General features: G+C 40.7%; 2 protein-coding genes across 4 annotated transcripts; one reads left to right on the plus strand and one right to left on the minus strand.

Moving 5' to 3' along the window:
- Positions 1-4: 4 nt before the first annotated feature.
- On the plus strand, positions 5-6003 carry LOC138958392 (uncharacterized). Of its 3 annotated transcripts, none has more exons than XR_011453389.1 (6): positions 5-356; positions 1028-1109; positions 1452-1652; positions 2683-2810; positions 3822-3940; positions 4731-6003. XR_011453389.1 is itself a non-coding variant. In XM_070329529.1 (6 exons), exons 3-6 carry the CDS (start codon positions 1604-1606, stop codon positions 4874-4876), a joined length of 417 nt encoding a protein of 138 aa, XP_070185630.1. In that variant the 5' UTR covers positions 5-356; positions 1028-1109; positions 1452-1603; the 3' UTR covers positions 4877-6003. The 3 variants fall into 3 exon arrangements, 2 of the variants coding, with proteins under 2 accessions (XP_070185630.1, XP_070185631.1); XM_070329529.1 differs by having other exon boundaries at positions 2683-2785; XM_070329530.1 differs by having other exon boundaries at positions 5-347; positions 2683-2785.
- A 1981-nt stretch (positions 6004-7984) lies between these two features.
- LOC138958338 (COP9 signalosome complex subunit 8-like) lies at positions 7985-18674 on the minus strand. Its single transcript, XM_070329453.1, has 7 exons — positions 18579-18674; positions 15960-16030; positions 14210-14258; positions 13471-13600; positions 10804-10911; positions 10165-10227; positions 7985-8690 (listed from the first exon to the last, which is right to left on the minus strand). The coding sequence occupies exons 1-7, from the start codon at positions 18642-18644 to the stop codon at positions 8611-8613; spliced, it is 567 nt and encodes a 188-aa protein (XP_070185554.1). The 5' UTR covers positions 18645-18674; the 3' UTR covers positions 7985-8610.
- Between the last annotated feature and the right edge of the window lie 106 nt (positions 18675-18780).

An 18780-nucleotide genomic window follows, 5' to 3' on the forward strand; every position in this document is an offset into this window, starting at 1 on the left:
TGTAATTCAAATATGCTGAAATGTAATATTATACATGATATAATATTATTATGGCTGTTGCCATGACCATGAACCCCAAGAAAGGTTTAATGTTATGTAAAATCAAAATACCAAAATCAAGCACCTACTAATCTGGTCTCACGGTGCGGCTTGGACCTAAATATGGATGGACACGCAACTCGCTCAGCCAGCCAGCGCTGCGAGACTTACAGCGGCCAACTTCGCCGCGGCGCGCTCATTGGCTCAGCATTGAACTTGCGTCAAGGCCGATGCGCGTAGATTCCCAGAATGTTTACTTTCGGTTAGATTCTTCGACAGCATTCGCAGAGGTGACTGCCGTTACAGAGGTGACAGAGGTGAGTAAAACTGACCATCGAAAGGAAAATAAGATTCATATTGGTAATACTAATAACATACTTGCACAAGCATGTATCTACCAAAACTGTATGGGAGCACATAGTTGGAAAGGCGTGGTGAAGCGATCAAATCGAATCGTCCGTCAGTCAGTGCACTGATCAGCCACCACGATTGAACGTCACTGTCCGTATTTTGTATGTAAGCAGAGTTAAATCCTGATGTAGTTTACAAAAACAAAACAAAATCTCATTCCTGTTCCATTGTTATTCTTGTAGTTGTGATATGATATTCTAGTGAAACTGAAAGTAAGTGTTAAAAGCAGAAAAGCCGGACCGAATCAGGTATTTGGGTTGGGAAAGTTTTGCTAAGAAATCCTGTTATTTCCCTGGGTTAATAAGCATCTCTTTGTCCAACTATTTACACAATTTATTTGACTAGTTTGTGGTTTCAATTGAAATTATTGTTGTATTTATTTCTAGACTACAAGAACTTGCATTGATTGCATTTCATTGTTACAGCACAAAACACTGAATGACACATACTGATTGACGAGCATGCCAATAGCCTTCTCGTTTTACAGTATAGGTACTGATAGTTGTATACAAGTTTGAATATCACTTTGAACACTGCCACATTCAGTTCTTTTCATCATTGAATAATTTTGTTTCAGGAAGCAAGCACCACTTTTGTTGTTGATGAAAACCCCTGTACAGTCAGAAGTGTGTCAAGCTCAAAGTATTATTTCACAAAAGGTGAGAAGTTATTCGTTACATTTGCAACATTTATTGTTGAAAAATATTAAACATAAAGGCAGAATTTGTTTGTCTTGTGATTGTGATGCCTACAACTACACCCGCTTGTGATTTCTCAGTCAAGTTACTGCAGATTTGTGTATATTTCAGTCTCATGTGGTATTTGCCATATTTTTGTGTGAACATGTGTATTTTTCAAGACTTAGATTCTGTGATAACATAAAATACCATAACACATTTGATACCAGTGCATCATATAATATTTTTGGATAATTCTCATTACGCATGATTTTTTATTGTGTCACTGTGTGTACATTTACATGTGTTTTTAAATGTCAACAGGTGACAGTTCCACTTTTGGAAGAGGTGTGCAGTGAGATTGCAGAAAATGAATGCCTGTCAGCTGATCTGTGAAGCACCATTTGTCCGCCCCCTGTCGATATTTATCGACTAAGTTCCTTGTCTTTCTTGTGGATGAGCTCCTGTCAACCAAAATGCAGACCTTCAAATTTCTACACATCTTTGTTTTCCAGCTGGCCAGCTGTAAGTAAAACTTACCAACATTGGCGTTTGATTATAATTAAAGCTCCTGTGTTTGTACTATTACTTACCTTTGCCCCCAGCGAAGAATAGGCCATTGATGATGTTTCCCCATGGTAAGTTTAAGTAAAGAAATAGATAAATAAATAAATGAATAAAGAAAGAAACAAATAATAAATAAATAGATAAATAAATGCATAGATACAGAGACAAATAAATAAAAATCATAATTTGTTTTTATTTTCAAATTCAGCAACAGCAACAAACCAACTCATTTGAGTCGAAGGAGAGTCTTTGATCAAAATAAATCCCGCGATGAAGTATGACTGTCTAAACTGTCGGGGGTGATCATCAACAACAAGAAAATGTGCGATCTGTCTATGCTTCAAATGTCGACAAACAGATAAGACTACGCGCGAGGGGCAAAATGAACAATAACGCATGCATTTGTGGAGCACTGAGAGGAGCTAAAACGGTTATTCATAAATAACTTAATCAATTAATAAAATAAAAAATACCTCAGAAAGTAGCCAGGTTGTTGAGTGTCGGTATGTGTCCAAGAAGAGGGATAGTTTTATTCTTTGTCAAAAAGCCTGGGTAGATCTGAAACAGTGAACCGACCAGTTTTTAGGGAGAAGAGGGATAGTTTTATCCTTTGTCAAAAAGCCTGGGTAGATCTGAAACAGTGAACCGACCAGTTTTTACGGAGAAGAGGGATAGTTTTATTCTTTGTCAAAAAGCCTGGGTAGACCTGAAACAGTGAACCGACCTGTTTTTAGGGAGAAGAGGGATAGTTTTATCCTTTGTCAAAAAGCCTGGGTAGATCTGAAACTGGGCTAACAACCCAGTCCCTTTAGAAAAAGGCTTGTTACGCAAACAGCAACAAAGGAAACCAACATTACCTTTTGTAATAGTCCTTAGTCCATAGTCCTTTAATTGTTGCTGCTCTACATGCCAACCGGCATAGCGGGCAATAATTAAGTAAGTAATCTTGTTCTGTGTGCACATGTTTATTCTAAGTTTTCTTTACCAGTTCCAGTTGTACTATCCTGTGATGGCGACGCTCTTGAAAACTGCAACAATGCGTTCGCCACAGCTGCCTCTACAGCAGCGCAGACTCAACCAGTGATCTGCGGGTGCGTTTTGCGGCATCACTTCAATGTAAAGTGGAATCCCTGATCTTTTAGGACCACCTAACCCGCCCCCCCCCCCCCCCCCCCCCCCCACCACACCCCCCCCCCCCCCCCCATTTAAGACTCACTGCCTTGTATATATATATATAAGACCCTGGTGGTTTTTTTTGTTTTTTTTTTAGATTATCTCTAAACAAGTCGAGTGAAGCGATATAAAAACATTCAGTCAAGATCAACACCACAAACCATCGCCGAGACTACATTCAGATAGTCTTGGCTAACCATACCGAAGACCGTGACGGGTCACGCTCGCCGCCGCGAAGCACGCGTCCGTAATACTTACTGAGCCTATTTTCTTTCATTTTGAGCACATTTTTAGAGTAAACATGAGATATGTATTATATTTTTGAATTTAGGAGAAGATGAGGAATACAATGCAATCAATTTTAAATCTGCCTCAAGTTTTTGCAAGAAATCGATTTTAATGACAACTTTAATGAGCAAACTCATTAATTATTTTTAAGCCTCCAAGATGAAATGCAATACCAAAGTCCGGGCTTCGTCGAAGATTACTTGACCACAATTTCAACCAATTTGCTTAAAAAATGAGGCGTGACATTTCCGCCTCAACTTTCACAAAAAGCCGGATATGACGTCTTCAAAGACATTTATCGAAAAAAACATGTGAGAATATCATACCCAGAAACTTTCATGTGAAGTTTCATGAAGATCTGTAGTTTTCTCTGAATCGCTCTACACACACACAGCACACACACACACACACACACACACACACACACACACACATACACCACACCCTCGTCTCGATTCCCCGTCTATGTTAAAAAGACTCATAGCCTCTGTAAGTGTAACCCCGTTTTACACACACACACACACACACACACACACATTCTGTCTGACGGTCTGTCTGTCTGTCTGTCTCTCTCTCTCTCTCTACTTGATCCACGTGCACTTAATTATATTAGCCAAATGCAGAACTGAACCCTGCCATGCCATTTATAGTTATTTTCTCTGTTAGTATCGTAGACACTTTTTGGGAATGTCTCAACACTGCATGCTCCAACAATGTTCCGGCTGAATGGAGTGATAACCTTGGCCAGAACTTGGCACAGATGAACGTCTCTTGCCCAGTGTCAGGTAACACCGTCACACACACACACACACGCTCGTACACACACACACTCACGCACTCCACGCACACGCACGCACACACACACACACACAACTTGACACGCACACACACACACAAACACACACACACACATTGGAGGCTCATGGCGTTTACAATATGCCGTGTGAGATGGAATTTTTTACACAATATATCACGCATTCACATCGGCCAGTAAATCTCAAGCGTGTTAGGCGAGTATATACTTTTCACGGCCTATTATTCCAAGTCACACGGGTATTTGGTGGACATTTTTATATATGTCCATACAATTTTGCCAGGAAAGACCCTTTTGTCAATCGTGGGATCTTTAACGTGCACACCCCAATGTAGTGTACACGGGACCTCGGTTTTTCGTCTCATCCGAAAGACTAGCACTTGAACCCACCACCTAGGTTAGGAATGGGGGGAGAAAATTGCTAACGCCCTGACCCAGGGTCGAACTCGCAACCTCTCGCTTCCGAGGCAAGTGCGTTTACCACTCGGCCACCCAGACTCTAATATACAACTTGTAAATATACACAAACACGATACTCGTGATTAGCAAATAGCATCTTCTGATACCAGTATGACATCTATGCCTACTGAAATTGATACATTGTATATATATACACATATTGTAATCAGGATCAGCTTATTATCATAATTTCAATTCTTGTGTTCATTGCCGCTTCGTACATGCATTTACTAACCTGCACCTGTGTCAGCGTGTATATGTCTGGATCAACTTTCTCTCCTTACAAATGTGCATTCTTGTAGGCGAAACAACCACTGGTGGCGGTGCTAACAATGGAAATACCAGCACCGAAGGAGACAGTGGGGCTGGTGTCCTGAACTTTTCCTCCCCACAATCACTGCTCCCTCAGACTTTTCTTGTGTTTTTCTCAACTTCTATTTTCGTTTGAGACATTAAACATTTTGTATATGAGGTAAAACAACATTTGTGTGTGTTTTAGTGTTCCTATTGCTACCTGGGTTTTCGTTTTTAACAAACAAATGACGGTAAGCTTACACGAGGCAAACTTGATTTGTGTGTGTTTTAGTGTCCCTATAGCTACTTGTTTTTGTTTGAGACAATAATCTACATGATGCAAACTTTTTTGTGTGCGTTCTAGTGTCCCTATAGCTACTTGTTTTCGTTTGAGACAATTCTACATGATGCAAACTTTTGTGTCCATATAGCTACTTGTTTTTGTTTGAGACAATTGTACATGAGGCATACCGTGTCCCTATATATAGCTAACTAGAATGAATACCCGCTTCGCCGGGTAGCCGGCTTCGCCGGGAAGAAGTACTTAGAGCCGTACGCCGGCTTCGCCGGGTCCGAACAATGGACCCGCCAAGCTTAGGTCGCTCCCAGATTCGTGGAATGGGAACAGCACGAAAATGATTCAGTGGCCATAATGCCATTCCTGACCATATCGAGTCCCATCCTTGTCGACGAATGTAACCCTTTTGAACTGTTATGGCTTCTCAAAGGAAGGCCAGTACATAAAATTACACAAAAGCCGCCAGACCACATCACAAACAGAACTGAACAATGCACAGGTGTTGCTCACATAGAGACACACACACACACACACACACACACACACACACACACACACACACACACACACACACACACACACACACACACACACACACAAACACAGAGAAGCCGTATCTATAGAGAGATAGATGACAGTGTATTTTTCGCGTGGCTATAAATTGATTCGACCTTTGCACTTTTACAGTGAGGATAATTTACGGGTCCAATTTACGTTCTGGACACTGCGGTGACCTTCTAAAAATAGTAACAGAACGCCGGGAATATCCGAAGATGCCCCCCAAGTTCATACAAAAGTGCACCATACGAAGGAAGGGAGGTAAACGCTGAAAACATGGAGAAGATGAGAAGATAAGGAAGAGTTACTTATAATGGTGAAATGAACACAAAAACCAAATTCGGTTCAGCGCTGCGCGCTGAGAGCACGTGTTGAAATATCTCATCGATGATATTGTGTCCGGGGTGTAGCTGAATACGGTGTCCAAATTTGAAAAAGATCCACCGTGAACTTTGGCTTTGGTGTGTCGGTATGGGGGCCCGGGTAGCTGAGGTGGAACCAAAATAGCCGAGGTGGAACCAAAATCGGTTCAGCGCTGCGCGCTGAGAGCACGTGTTGAAATATCGACCAGGTTGTGTCCTGTACCGGGTCTACCTGAATATGCCCACCAAATTTGAAGCAGATCCATCGAGAACTTTGGCCGTGCATCGCGAACTCACACACAGACAGACACACACACAGACACACAGACAGACACAAGTCGTATATATATATAGATAGATTACGTTTTCGTTTGACAAGTGTACATGAGGCAAACTTGATTTGTGTGTGTTCTTGTGTCCCTATTCAGGGGCGGATCAGTTCATTTTATGGGGGGGGTTTCCAAAAGTATATTGTGAAGATATGGGTGTGAACCGACGGCGCTTCGCGCCTTACCTTGCTAGGGGAGTCCGGGGGCATGCCCCCCCGGAAAATTTTGAAAAAAAGGATGCAAAATGGTGCAATCTGGTGCATTCTGAGGATGATCATTACCAGTTTCAGGCAGCAGATTTTGTCACTGATTAATACCCAAACAATTGAAACTCAATGTAAAACTGCATACTGTCACTCAGCACTAAGCATCCTTCGTGGAAGGAGCTTACGTGTTCGGAATCGGGCTGCAAATGTGTCCCAACAACAACAACCCAAAAAAACACACTTTTTTTTTTTTTTTTGGCTGGGGGGGGGGGGGGGGGGGGGGTCCGGAAACCCCCGAAACCACAGAACTTATATTAGACTGTCTAATATAAGTTCTGTGCCCGAACCCCCCCCCCCCCCCCCCCCCCCCCTCGTCCGCCCCTTCTATTGCTACCTGTGTTTTCGTTTGAGACAATTGTATATTTGTGTGTGTTCTAGTGAGACGATTGTACATGACGCAAACTTGATGTGTGTGTGTGTGTTAGATATAGTGTTCCTATTGCTACCTGTGTTTTTGTTCAAGACAATTGTACATGAGGCAACCTTGATGTGTGTGTGTGTGTGTGTGTGTGTGTGTGTATGTGTGTGTGTGTGTGTGTGTGTTCGATATAGAGTTCCTATTGCTACCTGTGTTTTCGTTCAAGACAATTGTACATGAGGCAACCTTGATGTGTGTGTGTGTGTGTGTGTGTGTGTGTGTGTGTGTGTGTGTGTGTGTTCGATATAGTGTTCCTATTGCTACCTGAGTTTTCGTTCAAGACAATTGTACATGAGGCAAACTTGATGTGTGTGTGTGTTCGATATAGTGTTCCTATTGCTACCTGTGTTTTCGTTCAAGACAATTGTACATGAGGCAAACTTGATTTGTGTGTGTGTGTGTGTATGTGTGTGTGTGTGTGTGTGTGTGTGTGTTCGATATAGTGTTCCTATTGCTACCTGTGTTTTCGTTCAAGACAATTGTACATGAGGCAACCTTGATGTGTGTGTGTGTGTGTGTATGTGTGTGTGTTCGATATAGTGTTCCTATTGCTACCTGAGTTTTCGTTCAAGACAATTGTACATGAGGCAAACTTGATGTGTGTGTGTGTTCGATATAGTGTTCCTATTGCTACCTGTGTTTTCGTTCAAGACAATTGTACATGAGGCAAACTTGATTTGTGTGTGTTCTGGTGTTGCTATATCTACTTGTTTTTCGTTTATATATATCTGTGAGAAAAAAATTCGTCTGTGGCCCTTTAGAGTGGATGTTGTTGGCAAGCGTTTGCTTTGGAGAGGTGGTTTGCAATGTCAGGTTTGACTGTACTGTAGTGTGTCTACACTCATTGTGTTTTCAAATATTGCAAAGTTTGTTTTTGCTTGCACTTCAATATATGGAGAAAAAAACAACTTGTGTAAACGTGGTATGACTATGACACAGCAAACCATGTTGTATTCTCTATTTGAAAATAATTTCAAAGGTAGAAATTGCACACATTGCAGGCATAAAAAAAAAGGAGTCAGTCAAAGAAATTACAAACAAAGAAACTTTAATTTCTTCAACATTGTGTAATATAAACACAGTTCAGCAAAGATATCACTTTCAACCTCAGTTATTGTACACAAGCATACACAATTCATCAAATTGAACCAAATCATCCTCACACTTTCTTGGAAACTCTTAGCTCTGTCATAACATATTGTACTTTGTTTTTCTATAAGATGAAAAATCGATATTCAATATTCAGTATTGATATAAGTACCGGTACATGTATTGGAAAGACAAGAAAGAACACTCACTAATATCTGTTGCGCGGGCTGACACAATCACACACACACAAACACACACACACACACACACACAAACACAAACACACACACCCACACAACAGGCCTTGCTCAAATTGTACATAGACTAAGGAGTGGATGAAACTTTCTAGAACAGAAAACCAAAACAAAAGATCACAGACACAACATAATTCAATTATCCTCTGACATACTTTCTGATATTTTTCTGTCTTTTTTATGCACTGTAGCTCTCATACAAACTCAAACACAATCTTTCTTGGTGGATTTAGGAACTGAACTTCCACTAGCCAGCTGAATGCAGCACAAAATCTCTTCCAAGTTCAAAACACCTGCAGGCTCTTGACACACCATCAGTTTTCCAAGAAGGACACATAGTCTGTCAATACAGAAAGATGCTGCTCGTTCGGTAGGGTCACTGTTGAGACTAATTCTGCACAAGTAATAGTAAAAATTAACACCATTTTGTTTTTTTCAGTGTTTGAAAGTGAAGTGAATAAAAATGAAATAAACAGATAAAAAAATTAAAAAAAACCCACATACATTGAGTATAATGATTGTGGTGAGATAAAAAAAACAAACCATTCACTGTTTTCTGTACATGTATAAGTAACTGACTCTCTATTTAATGAAAGAAATACAGTACATGCAGTGCTTTGGAATCATACAACTGTCCAAGTGAACCAAATTTATGTTATGACTACTGTCATTTCATAATACTGAGCATAAAGTGCTTGGGAATGGGAACAGCTTCTATGACATTTGTCAAAAGCAAATAAAAATACATATGAACACATTATACGTTATTTCTATTTTTGACTAAAATATACAATTTTACAGAGATTGAGACAGTCAATAGAGTCATTGTTCATAAGTGAACAGCGACTGGTGGTGTCAAATTTCATATTTTAGTCAAAAATACAAATAACGTTTATGTATCAATCCATTTCTGTTAAAATTCCTTTTATTTTTGCACGATTGAAAGCACACAACCATACACTCTATAGTTGTCTCGGCCAGCTGCCGACATATTAGTTTTAGTCAGCCTCTGACATCACACGGTTCAAAGAAGGAAAGTTCAGCCTTTAATCCATGCATGATTTGTTTTACAGCTTTGAACACATCTGACAGTAGTCTTGCAGTTACTGCACATGCTTTTCTTTTCACTTCGCTTAACAGACTCTAGAGAAGGGAGTTGTTTGTCTTGTATCACCTAAAAGACAGTGTCGTGACATCACACACACACACGCACGACTTGCTCTTGCCAACATGCCGCCAGTGCCATGCATGCAATGTACATATGAATAAACACAACCTTCCCTCCACTGGTCATGTCAGTGTTCATGCTTGTATGATCACCTGCTCTTCAAAGACTTATATCCATATGATGACCTACTACTGTCTTTAGTGTCATGCCCACATTAGGCCTAAAAAAAAATAGGTGTGGTTACGGTAACCCGACCTACCCTATTTTTCGGGGCCGACCCTATAACTTTTTATTACATTTGTCAAAAAAACAAAAAACACACAAGAAAACGAGTGCAGAAAACGCTATGAAAGCGAAAGCGCCCAAGTCGCACACTTATTTCCCTGTCAAGTAGGTGTAATTTGTACACATTAGAAAAAAAAGTTTAAAAAAAAAAAGTGTTTGCCTACCTTCCTACCCTATTTTTTTGGGCTATGTTACCGTAACCACACCTATTATTTTTTTGGCCTTAGAGACAACTACATGCAATGAGACCTCCATTTTAAGACTCCCTCTCTTCTAAAACTTCAATTTTTGCTGATCCCCTATTCTCAAAGCAACTAAGTTTATGTCCATTTCTTCAAGCCCTTGTGCAATGAGATCTTTTGGAGGTCTCAAAACAGACCGATCACTGTAAATATATATATATAACAACACTCACCTATCTTCTTCGGTGTGAGAAATTTTGATTGGGGGTCTAATGACCAACCTTCCACAATGGCAGCTGAAATAAGACATTTTCAGCCAGACGTAATTAACAAGATTTTTCTACCAAAGATGCTATTAAACATGTTGCATAACAGTAACGAGTCAAAGTCTTATTATTTTGCTGATAAAGTGTCAGTACATGTACCCTAGAGTAAAAAAACAAAAACAAAAAAACACACAGAACTTATGACCAAGAAAAGCTTTCCTGTTCTGCACTCTCAAGAATCTTAATCTGATCACCACAGCAACTGCTTACCAAAATGAAAAGCATAAAATCTTTCCTTTCAAACCAATATTAATTAATACTTTAGCAAAATTTGATCATGGACTTTTAACAAAATTACACTGTTAAAGTCCTTAGTACCATGGGTATATATGCCCCCCCCCCCCCCCCCCCCGGTAGTGCAAAAAAAGGATGTGAGCCACAAACCCTTACTTAGCAATCCATGTTCTTATACAATCATCCATTTATCTTTTTTTCTCTCCGAAATTGAGTGATTGATTGAAGTACATGTCTTGATTGACTGATTGCTTGAATGAGTGGCTGAGTCCAGTCTTTCAAAACTGTAGTAAAGCACTTGCTGATGTTTACCTTGCTTAGCCTCAGCAACAGGCATGCCCATGAAGACGGCAAAGTCATCTACGTTGATGGAGGCGTACGCTTTCCGCACAAGATTCATGGCCCTTCTTCGCATACTCTCTGAAAGACACGCATAAAACAAGACAGGTCATGTATCAACTATCACTTCTTCACACAATCTCTGAAAGACACACGCAGCACATAACACAATAAAGGTCATGTGTCCACTATAATTTGTTCGCATACTCTCTAAAAGACACACGCAACACACAACACAATGCAGGTCATATGTATCAACTATCACTTCTTCGCATACTCTCTGAAAGACACACGCAGCACATCACACAATACAGCTCATGTATGAATCTGTATCAACTATCACTTTTTCGCATATATACTCTCTGAAAGACACACGCAGCACATCACACAATACAGCTCATTTCTTTCCTTTATTTGGTGTTTAACGCCGTTTTCAACCACGAAGGTTATATCGCGACGGGGAAAGGGGGGAGATGGGATAGAGCCACTTGTCAATTGTTTCTTGTTCACAAAAGCACTAATCAAAAATTTGCTCCAGGGGCTTGCAACGTAGTACAATGTATTACCTTACTGGGAGAATGCAAGTTTCCAGTACAAAGGACTTAACATTTCTTACATACTGCTTCAGTGCTTGACTAAAATCTTTACAAAAATTGACTATATTCTATACAAGAAACACTGAAAGGTAAAAAGAGAAACAGAATCCGTTAGTCGCCTCTTACAACATGCTGGGGAGCATCGGGTAAATTCTTCCCCCTAACCCCCGGGGGGCTGCCCTACACGCCACCAGGCGTGAAAGGCAGTAAGTAAGTAAGTAACCCCCGGGGGATAATACAGCTCATGTATGAATCTGTATCAACTATCACTTTTTCGCATATATACTCTCTGAAAGACACACGCAGCACATCACACAATACAGCTCATTTCTTTCCTTTATTTGGTGTTTAACGCCGTTTTCAACCACGAAGGTTATATCGCGACGGGGAAAGGGGGGAGATGGGATAGAGCCACTTGTCAATTGTTTCTTGTTCACAAAAGCACTAATCAAAAATTTGCTCCAGGGGCTTGCAACGTAGTACAATGTATTACCTTACTGGGAGAATGCAAGTTTCCAGTACAAAGGACTTAACATTTCTTACATACTGCTTCAGTGCTTGACTAAAATCTTTACAAAAATTGACTATATTCTATACAAGAAACACTGAAAGGTAAAAAGAGAAACAGAATCCGTTAGTCGCCTCTTACGACATGCTGGGGAGCATCGGGTAAATTCTTCCCCCTAACCCCCGGGGGGCTGCCCTACACGCCACCAGGCGTGAAAAGCAGTAAGTAAGTAAGTAACCCCCGGGGGATAATACAGCTCATGTATGAATCTGTATCAACTATCACTTTTTCGCATATATACTCTCTGAAAGACACACGCAGCACATCACACAATACAGCTCATTTCTTTCCTTTATTTGGTGTTTAACGCCGTTTTCAACCACGAAGGTTATATCGCGACGGGGAAAGGGGGGAGATGGGATAGAGCCACTTGTCAATTGTTTCTTGTTCACAAAAGCACTAATCAAAAATTTGCTCCAGGGGCTTGCAACGTAGTACAATGTATTACCTTACTGGGAGAATGCAAGTTTCCAGTACAAAGGACTTAACATTTCTTACATACTGCTTCAGTGCTTGACTAAAATCTTTACAAAAATTGACTATATTCTATACAAGAAACACTGAAGGGTAAAAAGAGAAACAGAATCCGTTAGTCGCCTCTTACGACATGCTGGGGAGCATCGGGTAAATTCTTCCCCCTAACCCCCGGGGGGTAATACAGCTCATGTATGAATCTGTATCAACTATCACTTCTTCGCATACTCTCTAAGAGACACACGCAGCACATCACACAATACAGCTCATGTATGAATCTGTATCAACTATCACTTCTTCGCATACTCTCTGAAAGACACACGCAGCACATCACACAATGCAGGTCATGTATCAGCTATCATCTGTGTGAAATGGGGTGAACAACAGCTGTCAGTAACTTGATAAGAAACCTTTCTGTGCAGCCTTGAAGTGATAATGAGATGATGAGAGACATACACTTAAAAATAAAAGGAACATTGAAAAAAACGCATGTACTTGACTTGCACAATATATACACCCCTGCTGAAGACAAGCGCCTTGTGAGAAAACAATAATTCATGCACATTAGGAAATGTTTATATATGACGTACATCTACCAGGCATGAAAACTGAAAAAAAAAAATACTGAAAAAAACTTCGAAGGCGCGTAGCGCCAAGTTTCGCAGGCGCTTCGCGCCAAGACTTCTAGGGGGGTCCGGGGAATGCCCCCCCCGGAATTTTTTTTTTTTTCAAGGGTGCAATTTGGTGCAATCTGGGGCTATCTGAGCCTTAAAATTGGATTCAAACATGGCCCCAAAATACATACAAAATGAAGCAATCGATTGGAAAAATACGGAAAATAAAAAAAAATACGGATTATTTTTTTCAAAAATACGGAAAATACGGAGAATTTTCATGCCTGATCTACCTTTATAAACAGAACGTACATAAAAATTGCACACTATCACAAAGCACATGCACCCAATGAAACAAATCATGATTTTCAGACTTTCAGAATATTACCATTTAAAGCGTTCATGATGGGTTTGACAGAATCACTCCAGTCTTTTCTGAGAGACTCGTATATGCTGGGATAGTCACGCTTCCACATATGTTGGCCCACCACCCAAATCAAGCTCAGCTCTGGGTTGCCCTGAAAAAAGAACACATCTCATTAATTACAGCATACCATCAAACCTGGTAATATGAGCCAACCAAAAGTGTTTATTATAGACAGGTAGTCATTACGGAAAGGTGAATTATAAAATTTAAAACAAACATGTTCGTCTGGGATCCTTCAGGATGGTCCTTATCTAGAGGTGGCCGTCACGGCAGGTATAACTGATATCATAATCACTCTTTAAAGTTGTGTTGTTACCTGTCTGAATAAATTATTGCTAATTAATCCCAGTGATTTTGCAGAACAGTGTAATTGAGAAATCTACCATCTTAATTTTTTTATTTTATATATATATATATGCAACAGCCAAAAAGAAAGACAAATGAGGTAGAATACATGGAATAAATATCTGATGCTCAAAAGTGTCCATTGTGACAGAATAATCATTTCTGAAAGCACTGTACAAATATATTATATCCTCTCTCAACCTCTACCTCTCTTGAATACACACCTATATCGACACACACACAATATGCAAATTAAAAAACTAACATAATGCGTTATAAAAATTAAAATATGCACCCACACACACAGCATACGTTCACACATCCACAAATTATTATCACCCTCAATAAATGTTACCTGCTTGATGTTATTTGGTATTCTCTTCCACAGGAACTTGCTGCTGATCCTGTCACAAAACACAAGTGGACAAGATTAGTTCAATCCGTCACTACCTCACCACTGATGCAACCAAAACGTTAGTGTGTTCTTTAGTCCTCTCAAAGATAGATTATTGCAATTCTCTTCTGGCCGGTCTCCCTAAGTACCTTTTAGATAGACTTCAAAGGATCCAAAATAACGCTGCCCGCCTGGTCTTCAAATCTTCCAAGTATGAACACGCCACACCCCTTCTTCACTCTCTACATTGGCTGCCTATCACTAAAAGGATCGAATACAAACTCTCCTCTCTTTCTTTTGCCGTCGTTTCTGGTTCTGCCCCAGAATACTTGTCAGAACTCCTCAATCTCTACACCCCCTCTCGTCAGCTTCGCTCCGCCGCCGACACTCGACTCTTCCGACTCCCCACAGTGCAAACAAAGACATGTGGCGAGAGGTCCTTCGCCTATCAAGCCCCTGTGACCTGGAATAGATTACCTCTGCCTCTCAGACACACAGATTCTCTCACTACATTCAAGACAAATCTCAAAACACACCTCTTTCAGCGCAAGTGATTTCCCCTCCAGCATCTCCCCACCCACCCCATCCTGCCCCACCTCACCCCCTACCTAGTGCCTAAAATAACGTGTATATATATTTTCTGCGCTTTGTGTCAGCACTGTTTGTGTGTGTGCAAATAGTACTGTTGACACGTTTTTATATAGAAGCCTACTGTGGTTCTTGTGCTTAGGCTGTGTATTGGATTGTCACTGTCTGCCTGCATTATTAGTTGTCAGTAATAATTATATGTGCTGATTGTTCTCTTTGCCTGCGCGCGTATAGTATGTTGGTTATGTTTGGTTATAGTATGTTTGCTTATGTTTGGTCGTTATCTTTGCCTGTGCGTGCATTGTATGTTTGGTCGTTTTCTTTGCCTGTGCATGTATAGTTTGTTGGTTATGTTTGGTCGGTTTCTTTGCCTGTGCGTGTATAGTATGCTTGGTCGATGTATGTATTGTAAAGCGCTAAGAGTAGACAATTTTCTAGAATAGCGCTATAAAAGTTTGCATTATTATTATGTGGATAAAACTAAAAGATTAAAACTGACAAAAATTGCTCGTCAGGATAATTTCATTAACTAGCACAGTAGCAGTATTAAAGACACAGACGCATATCTTGACTTTTTCCCCCTAAAGCCTGTTTTAACATTAAAATATCTTTTTCAAGTGATAATTGTGTGTCAGACTTTATGATCAGTGCTTTTTATTTTTAATAATAAAATGAATCGTCTGACTTTTGTATGCGTGTGAAATGCTGAAATTTGAATGTTAATGTCAAATGCTTTTTGGAAAGCGCCCTCAGACTGTTATCTGGCAATGAATAGCGCTATAGAAAAATATATTATTATTATATCTATGAAAAGAGTTAAGACCATATATTTACAAATTGTACAGCAAGCTGAACACATTCGAACATAAGAAAACACTCTGTTGCAAAAATACTTCACTAAAAGTCAAAGAAAATAATAATAAATAAACAAAACACAAACAAACAAGTAAAAAAAATAAAAAATAAAAAAGGGGACAGAATTCAGCCAGCATTACCAAAGAATGCAAGTATGTTGAACTATTTGTCTGTACAAAGACAGACACTGTATGCAGAGAGCTGGACAAAGAATTGATATATAATATATTCTAAACAGTCACAATGTGAATGATGCTGTACAACTTACGTATCATTGTGCAGTAAGTACAAGGCCAACAGTTGTCCATACAGCTGTGGTGATGCAACACCCCCTGGTGCCTGCACAAAAACAACACAGGAGAAACATTAGTAAAACTCTCAGTTATCTCCTGTAGTGTAGTGTGATGTGAAGGTCTAAAGAGCAAACAGATGAAAGTGCTCTAACAGGGTGTACATGTGCCTTAACTTGTTTGGCTACCGGCCAAATAATTGAAATATATCTATTAGTTATTATACGAGAACAAGAGTTAGTTAACCGTAATGTTATGCAGAATTAATCTCTTTGCACATGAGGGATGAACACACATTCAAATGAACAAACAACTGTCATTCTCTAGCCCCGACACCACAGATAATAACATTAAGTTGATTGACAAGCACTGAAATAAACAAATAACTTTCATCTCTGTAATCATGATCCTGTAATATTGTAATGTAACTGTCATGGCACAAGTCAGGGCTATTAGTATTAATGACTAGAACTACATGATCAGCTGTCTCATATCCAGAGAAAAACAAACAACAGATAGCTCTGTCTCTTGTTAAGTACTAAAGCTAAGAAAGTGTCTGCGAACGGAAGATCATAATCCCCAAACTCATGCAACACACTTAGACAATACAGTGGAAAGTTCTCCCCTTTTATTAGTTTTAAGACCTCCAAAAATCTGACAAAACCAGGTCTTAAAAATAAAAGGGAGGGAGTCTTAAGTTGGGGGTAACTTTACATAGTTTATGAACAAAAAGTCCGAGAAAGCAAGGTCTTAAAAGGAATTGAGTCTTAAATTGGGGGGGGGGGGGGGGGGGGGGGGTTGCGCGCACACACATTGCTTTAAAATGGCCACCTTGCCCCGCCAAAACTGGAAGTAAACATCGTGTGAGCGCACCCTGGCGGTGTGGTGTAACTCTACCTCAGATGAGTGAGGTTACGCCGTCTGTGATAAGAAATTCTTTGTGGCGTAACCCTAGCTCGACCAAGCAGAGTTACGCAGTGGAGGTATCGCTGTGGGACCCAAATATCTTAGTGGCATAACCGTAGCACAGCCGAGTAGAGTTACGGACGGAGTAACTGTAGCCACTACAGGGGCGGGTCAGTTAATTTTATGGGGGTGGTTTCCCAAAGTATTATTGTGATATGGGTTTGAAGGCGCCGAGTCGACGGCGCGAAGCGCATAGCTTGCTAGGGGGGTCCGGGGGCATGCCCCCCCGGAAATTTTTTTTTTTTTTTTTTTCTTTTTTTTTCCCCTTACACCTGTTCCTTGTCCCGGTGTGCTCTCACGCCGCCCCGTCCCTGCACTCACTGCTCCATCCACATCTGAATTTCGTTCCGCTGCCAGACTTGCCGATTTTACAGACGCTCCAGGGAGGGATGTCGGGTCGTTGCGGTAGGCCACCCTCGGAAGATGACACTGCACTTCTGCTGAGTCACTTCGACGGTGTTCAGTAGTGGGTCTGTCCCGAGCTAACGGACGCAGCCCACTACCTACTATGCCCCCTACTAACGACATTGACTGCTAAGTCGCGGAGCCAGACTGAGTGAGGGTCCCCTCCAGAGAGCAGACAGCCACCACGTCCCTCCGTCGACCCCCCAGAACGTCACACGTTAAAGACTGACAGCAGAAGTACTTTTCAGGGAAGGATGGAACAGGAACACTGAGACCAAGGTCACCATGAGAGCTCCGGGCATGAAGGGCCACAAGAGCAAGGACAATTTATAATTTTTGGGTGATTAATGAGATGAGGATGATTATAATGATGATGCTATGGATTTCCAATTTTGGTTTGAGACTACGTGACAGGGCTGCACTCTACGCTTACTGTCATAATATATCCTGGTGTCAACCAGGCCCGAGAACTGCAGCACCTGCGGTGTTGGTCAGGTAAACAGAACCTGAGCACCCTCAAAGTCGCATTCGTTAAGTGAATGACACTCGGCTGTGTGATTCCAGCCTTCCCATAGGAACCATAGCACTTCCACTCTGGGTAGGAGCCGACCGTAGCCCGAAAAACCCACATGACCCTGATGGGATTCGAACCCACGACCTCCCGGCCCACAGTCCGATGCGCTAACCACTGCGCTACGGGGGCCGGTGAAAATGTTGAAAAAAAGGATGCAAAATGGTGCAATCTGGTGCATTCTGAGGATGATCATTACCAGTTTCAGGCAGCAGATTTTGTCACTGATTAGTACCCCAAAAATTAAATTGAAACTCAATGTAAAATAAAGAAATGCACCATAAAAATATTTTTATTTTTGGGCTGGGGGGGGGGGGGGGGTCCGGAAACCCCAGAACCCCCCCCCCCCCCTCCCCCCTCGTCCGCCCCTGGACAGCGATTTATAAACGTAACACAAAAAACGCTCTTTTCTAGTAAGTTGTACCATAGACCTATATTAGATAGGTCCCTGGTTGTACTGTCGATGTGTCAAATGAATATATATATCTGGTCTTGTATTGTATTTGCATAGTCATTTCTGTACCAACTCCAATTTCCAAAGTGGAATCATTTGTTGCATTTTCCAACAAAAACAAAAAAACACGTAAAATTCCAACTAAACTGAAACCATTTTAAGCAAACACACTACATCATGCAAACAAAAATCTAAACTTACATCCAGTTCTTGCGCTTCCAGCTCATGAGAGAGACCAACGAAATCGATTTCTGCATCCCCAGCCATTTTTGTTCCGGTTTGACAGCACCGCACTGAATATATTTCTACTCTCAAAATAAAATGTAAAAAACGGTTTGTCTTTTACTGATTGTTTGAAAAAATACTATATAATAATACATAATGGAAACTTCGTAAAAAGACA

This window comes from Littorina saxatilis, linkage group LG2 (genome assembly GCF_037325665.1).
Source record: "Littorina saxatilis isolate snail1 linkage group LG2, US_GU_Lsax_2.0, whole genome shotgun sequence".
NCBI classification, from domain to species: Eukaryota; Metazoa; Mollusca; class Gastropoda; order Littorinimorpha; family Littorinidae; genus Littorina; species Littorina saxatilis.

What these genes read in the sequence shown, in the direction of transcription:
- LOC138958338 (XM_070329453.1), bottom strand. Translation starts at nt 18,644, where the DNA reads ATGGCTGGGGATGCAGAAATCGATTTCGTTGGTCTCTCTCATGAGCTG. An exon ending in TACTTACTGCACAATGATAC is followed by an intron (nt 14,259 to 15,959) that starts GTAAGTTGTACA and finishes GTTTTGTGACAG; the next exon opens with GATCAGCAGCAAGTTCCTGT. An exon ending in TACCAAATAACATCAAGCAG is followed by an intron (nt 13,601 to 14,209) that starts GTAACATTTATT and finishes TTCTTTTTTCAG; the next exon opens with GGCAACCCAGAGCTGAGCTT.
- LOC138958392 (XM_070329529.1), top strand. Translation starts at nt 1,604, where the DNA reads ATGCAGACCTTCAAATTTCTACACATCTTTGTTTTCCAGCTGGCCAGC. An exon ending in TGTTTTCCAGCTGGCCAGCT is followed by an intron (nt 1,653 to 2,682) that starts GTAAGTAAAACT and finishes TTTCTTTACCAG; the next exon opens with TTCCAGTTGTACTATCCTGT. An exon ending in CGTCTCTTGCCCAGTGTCAG is followed by an intron (nt 3,941 to 4,730) that starts GTAACACCGTCA and finishes GCATTCTTGTAG; the next exon opens with GCGAAACAACCACTGGTGGC.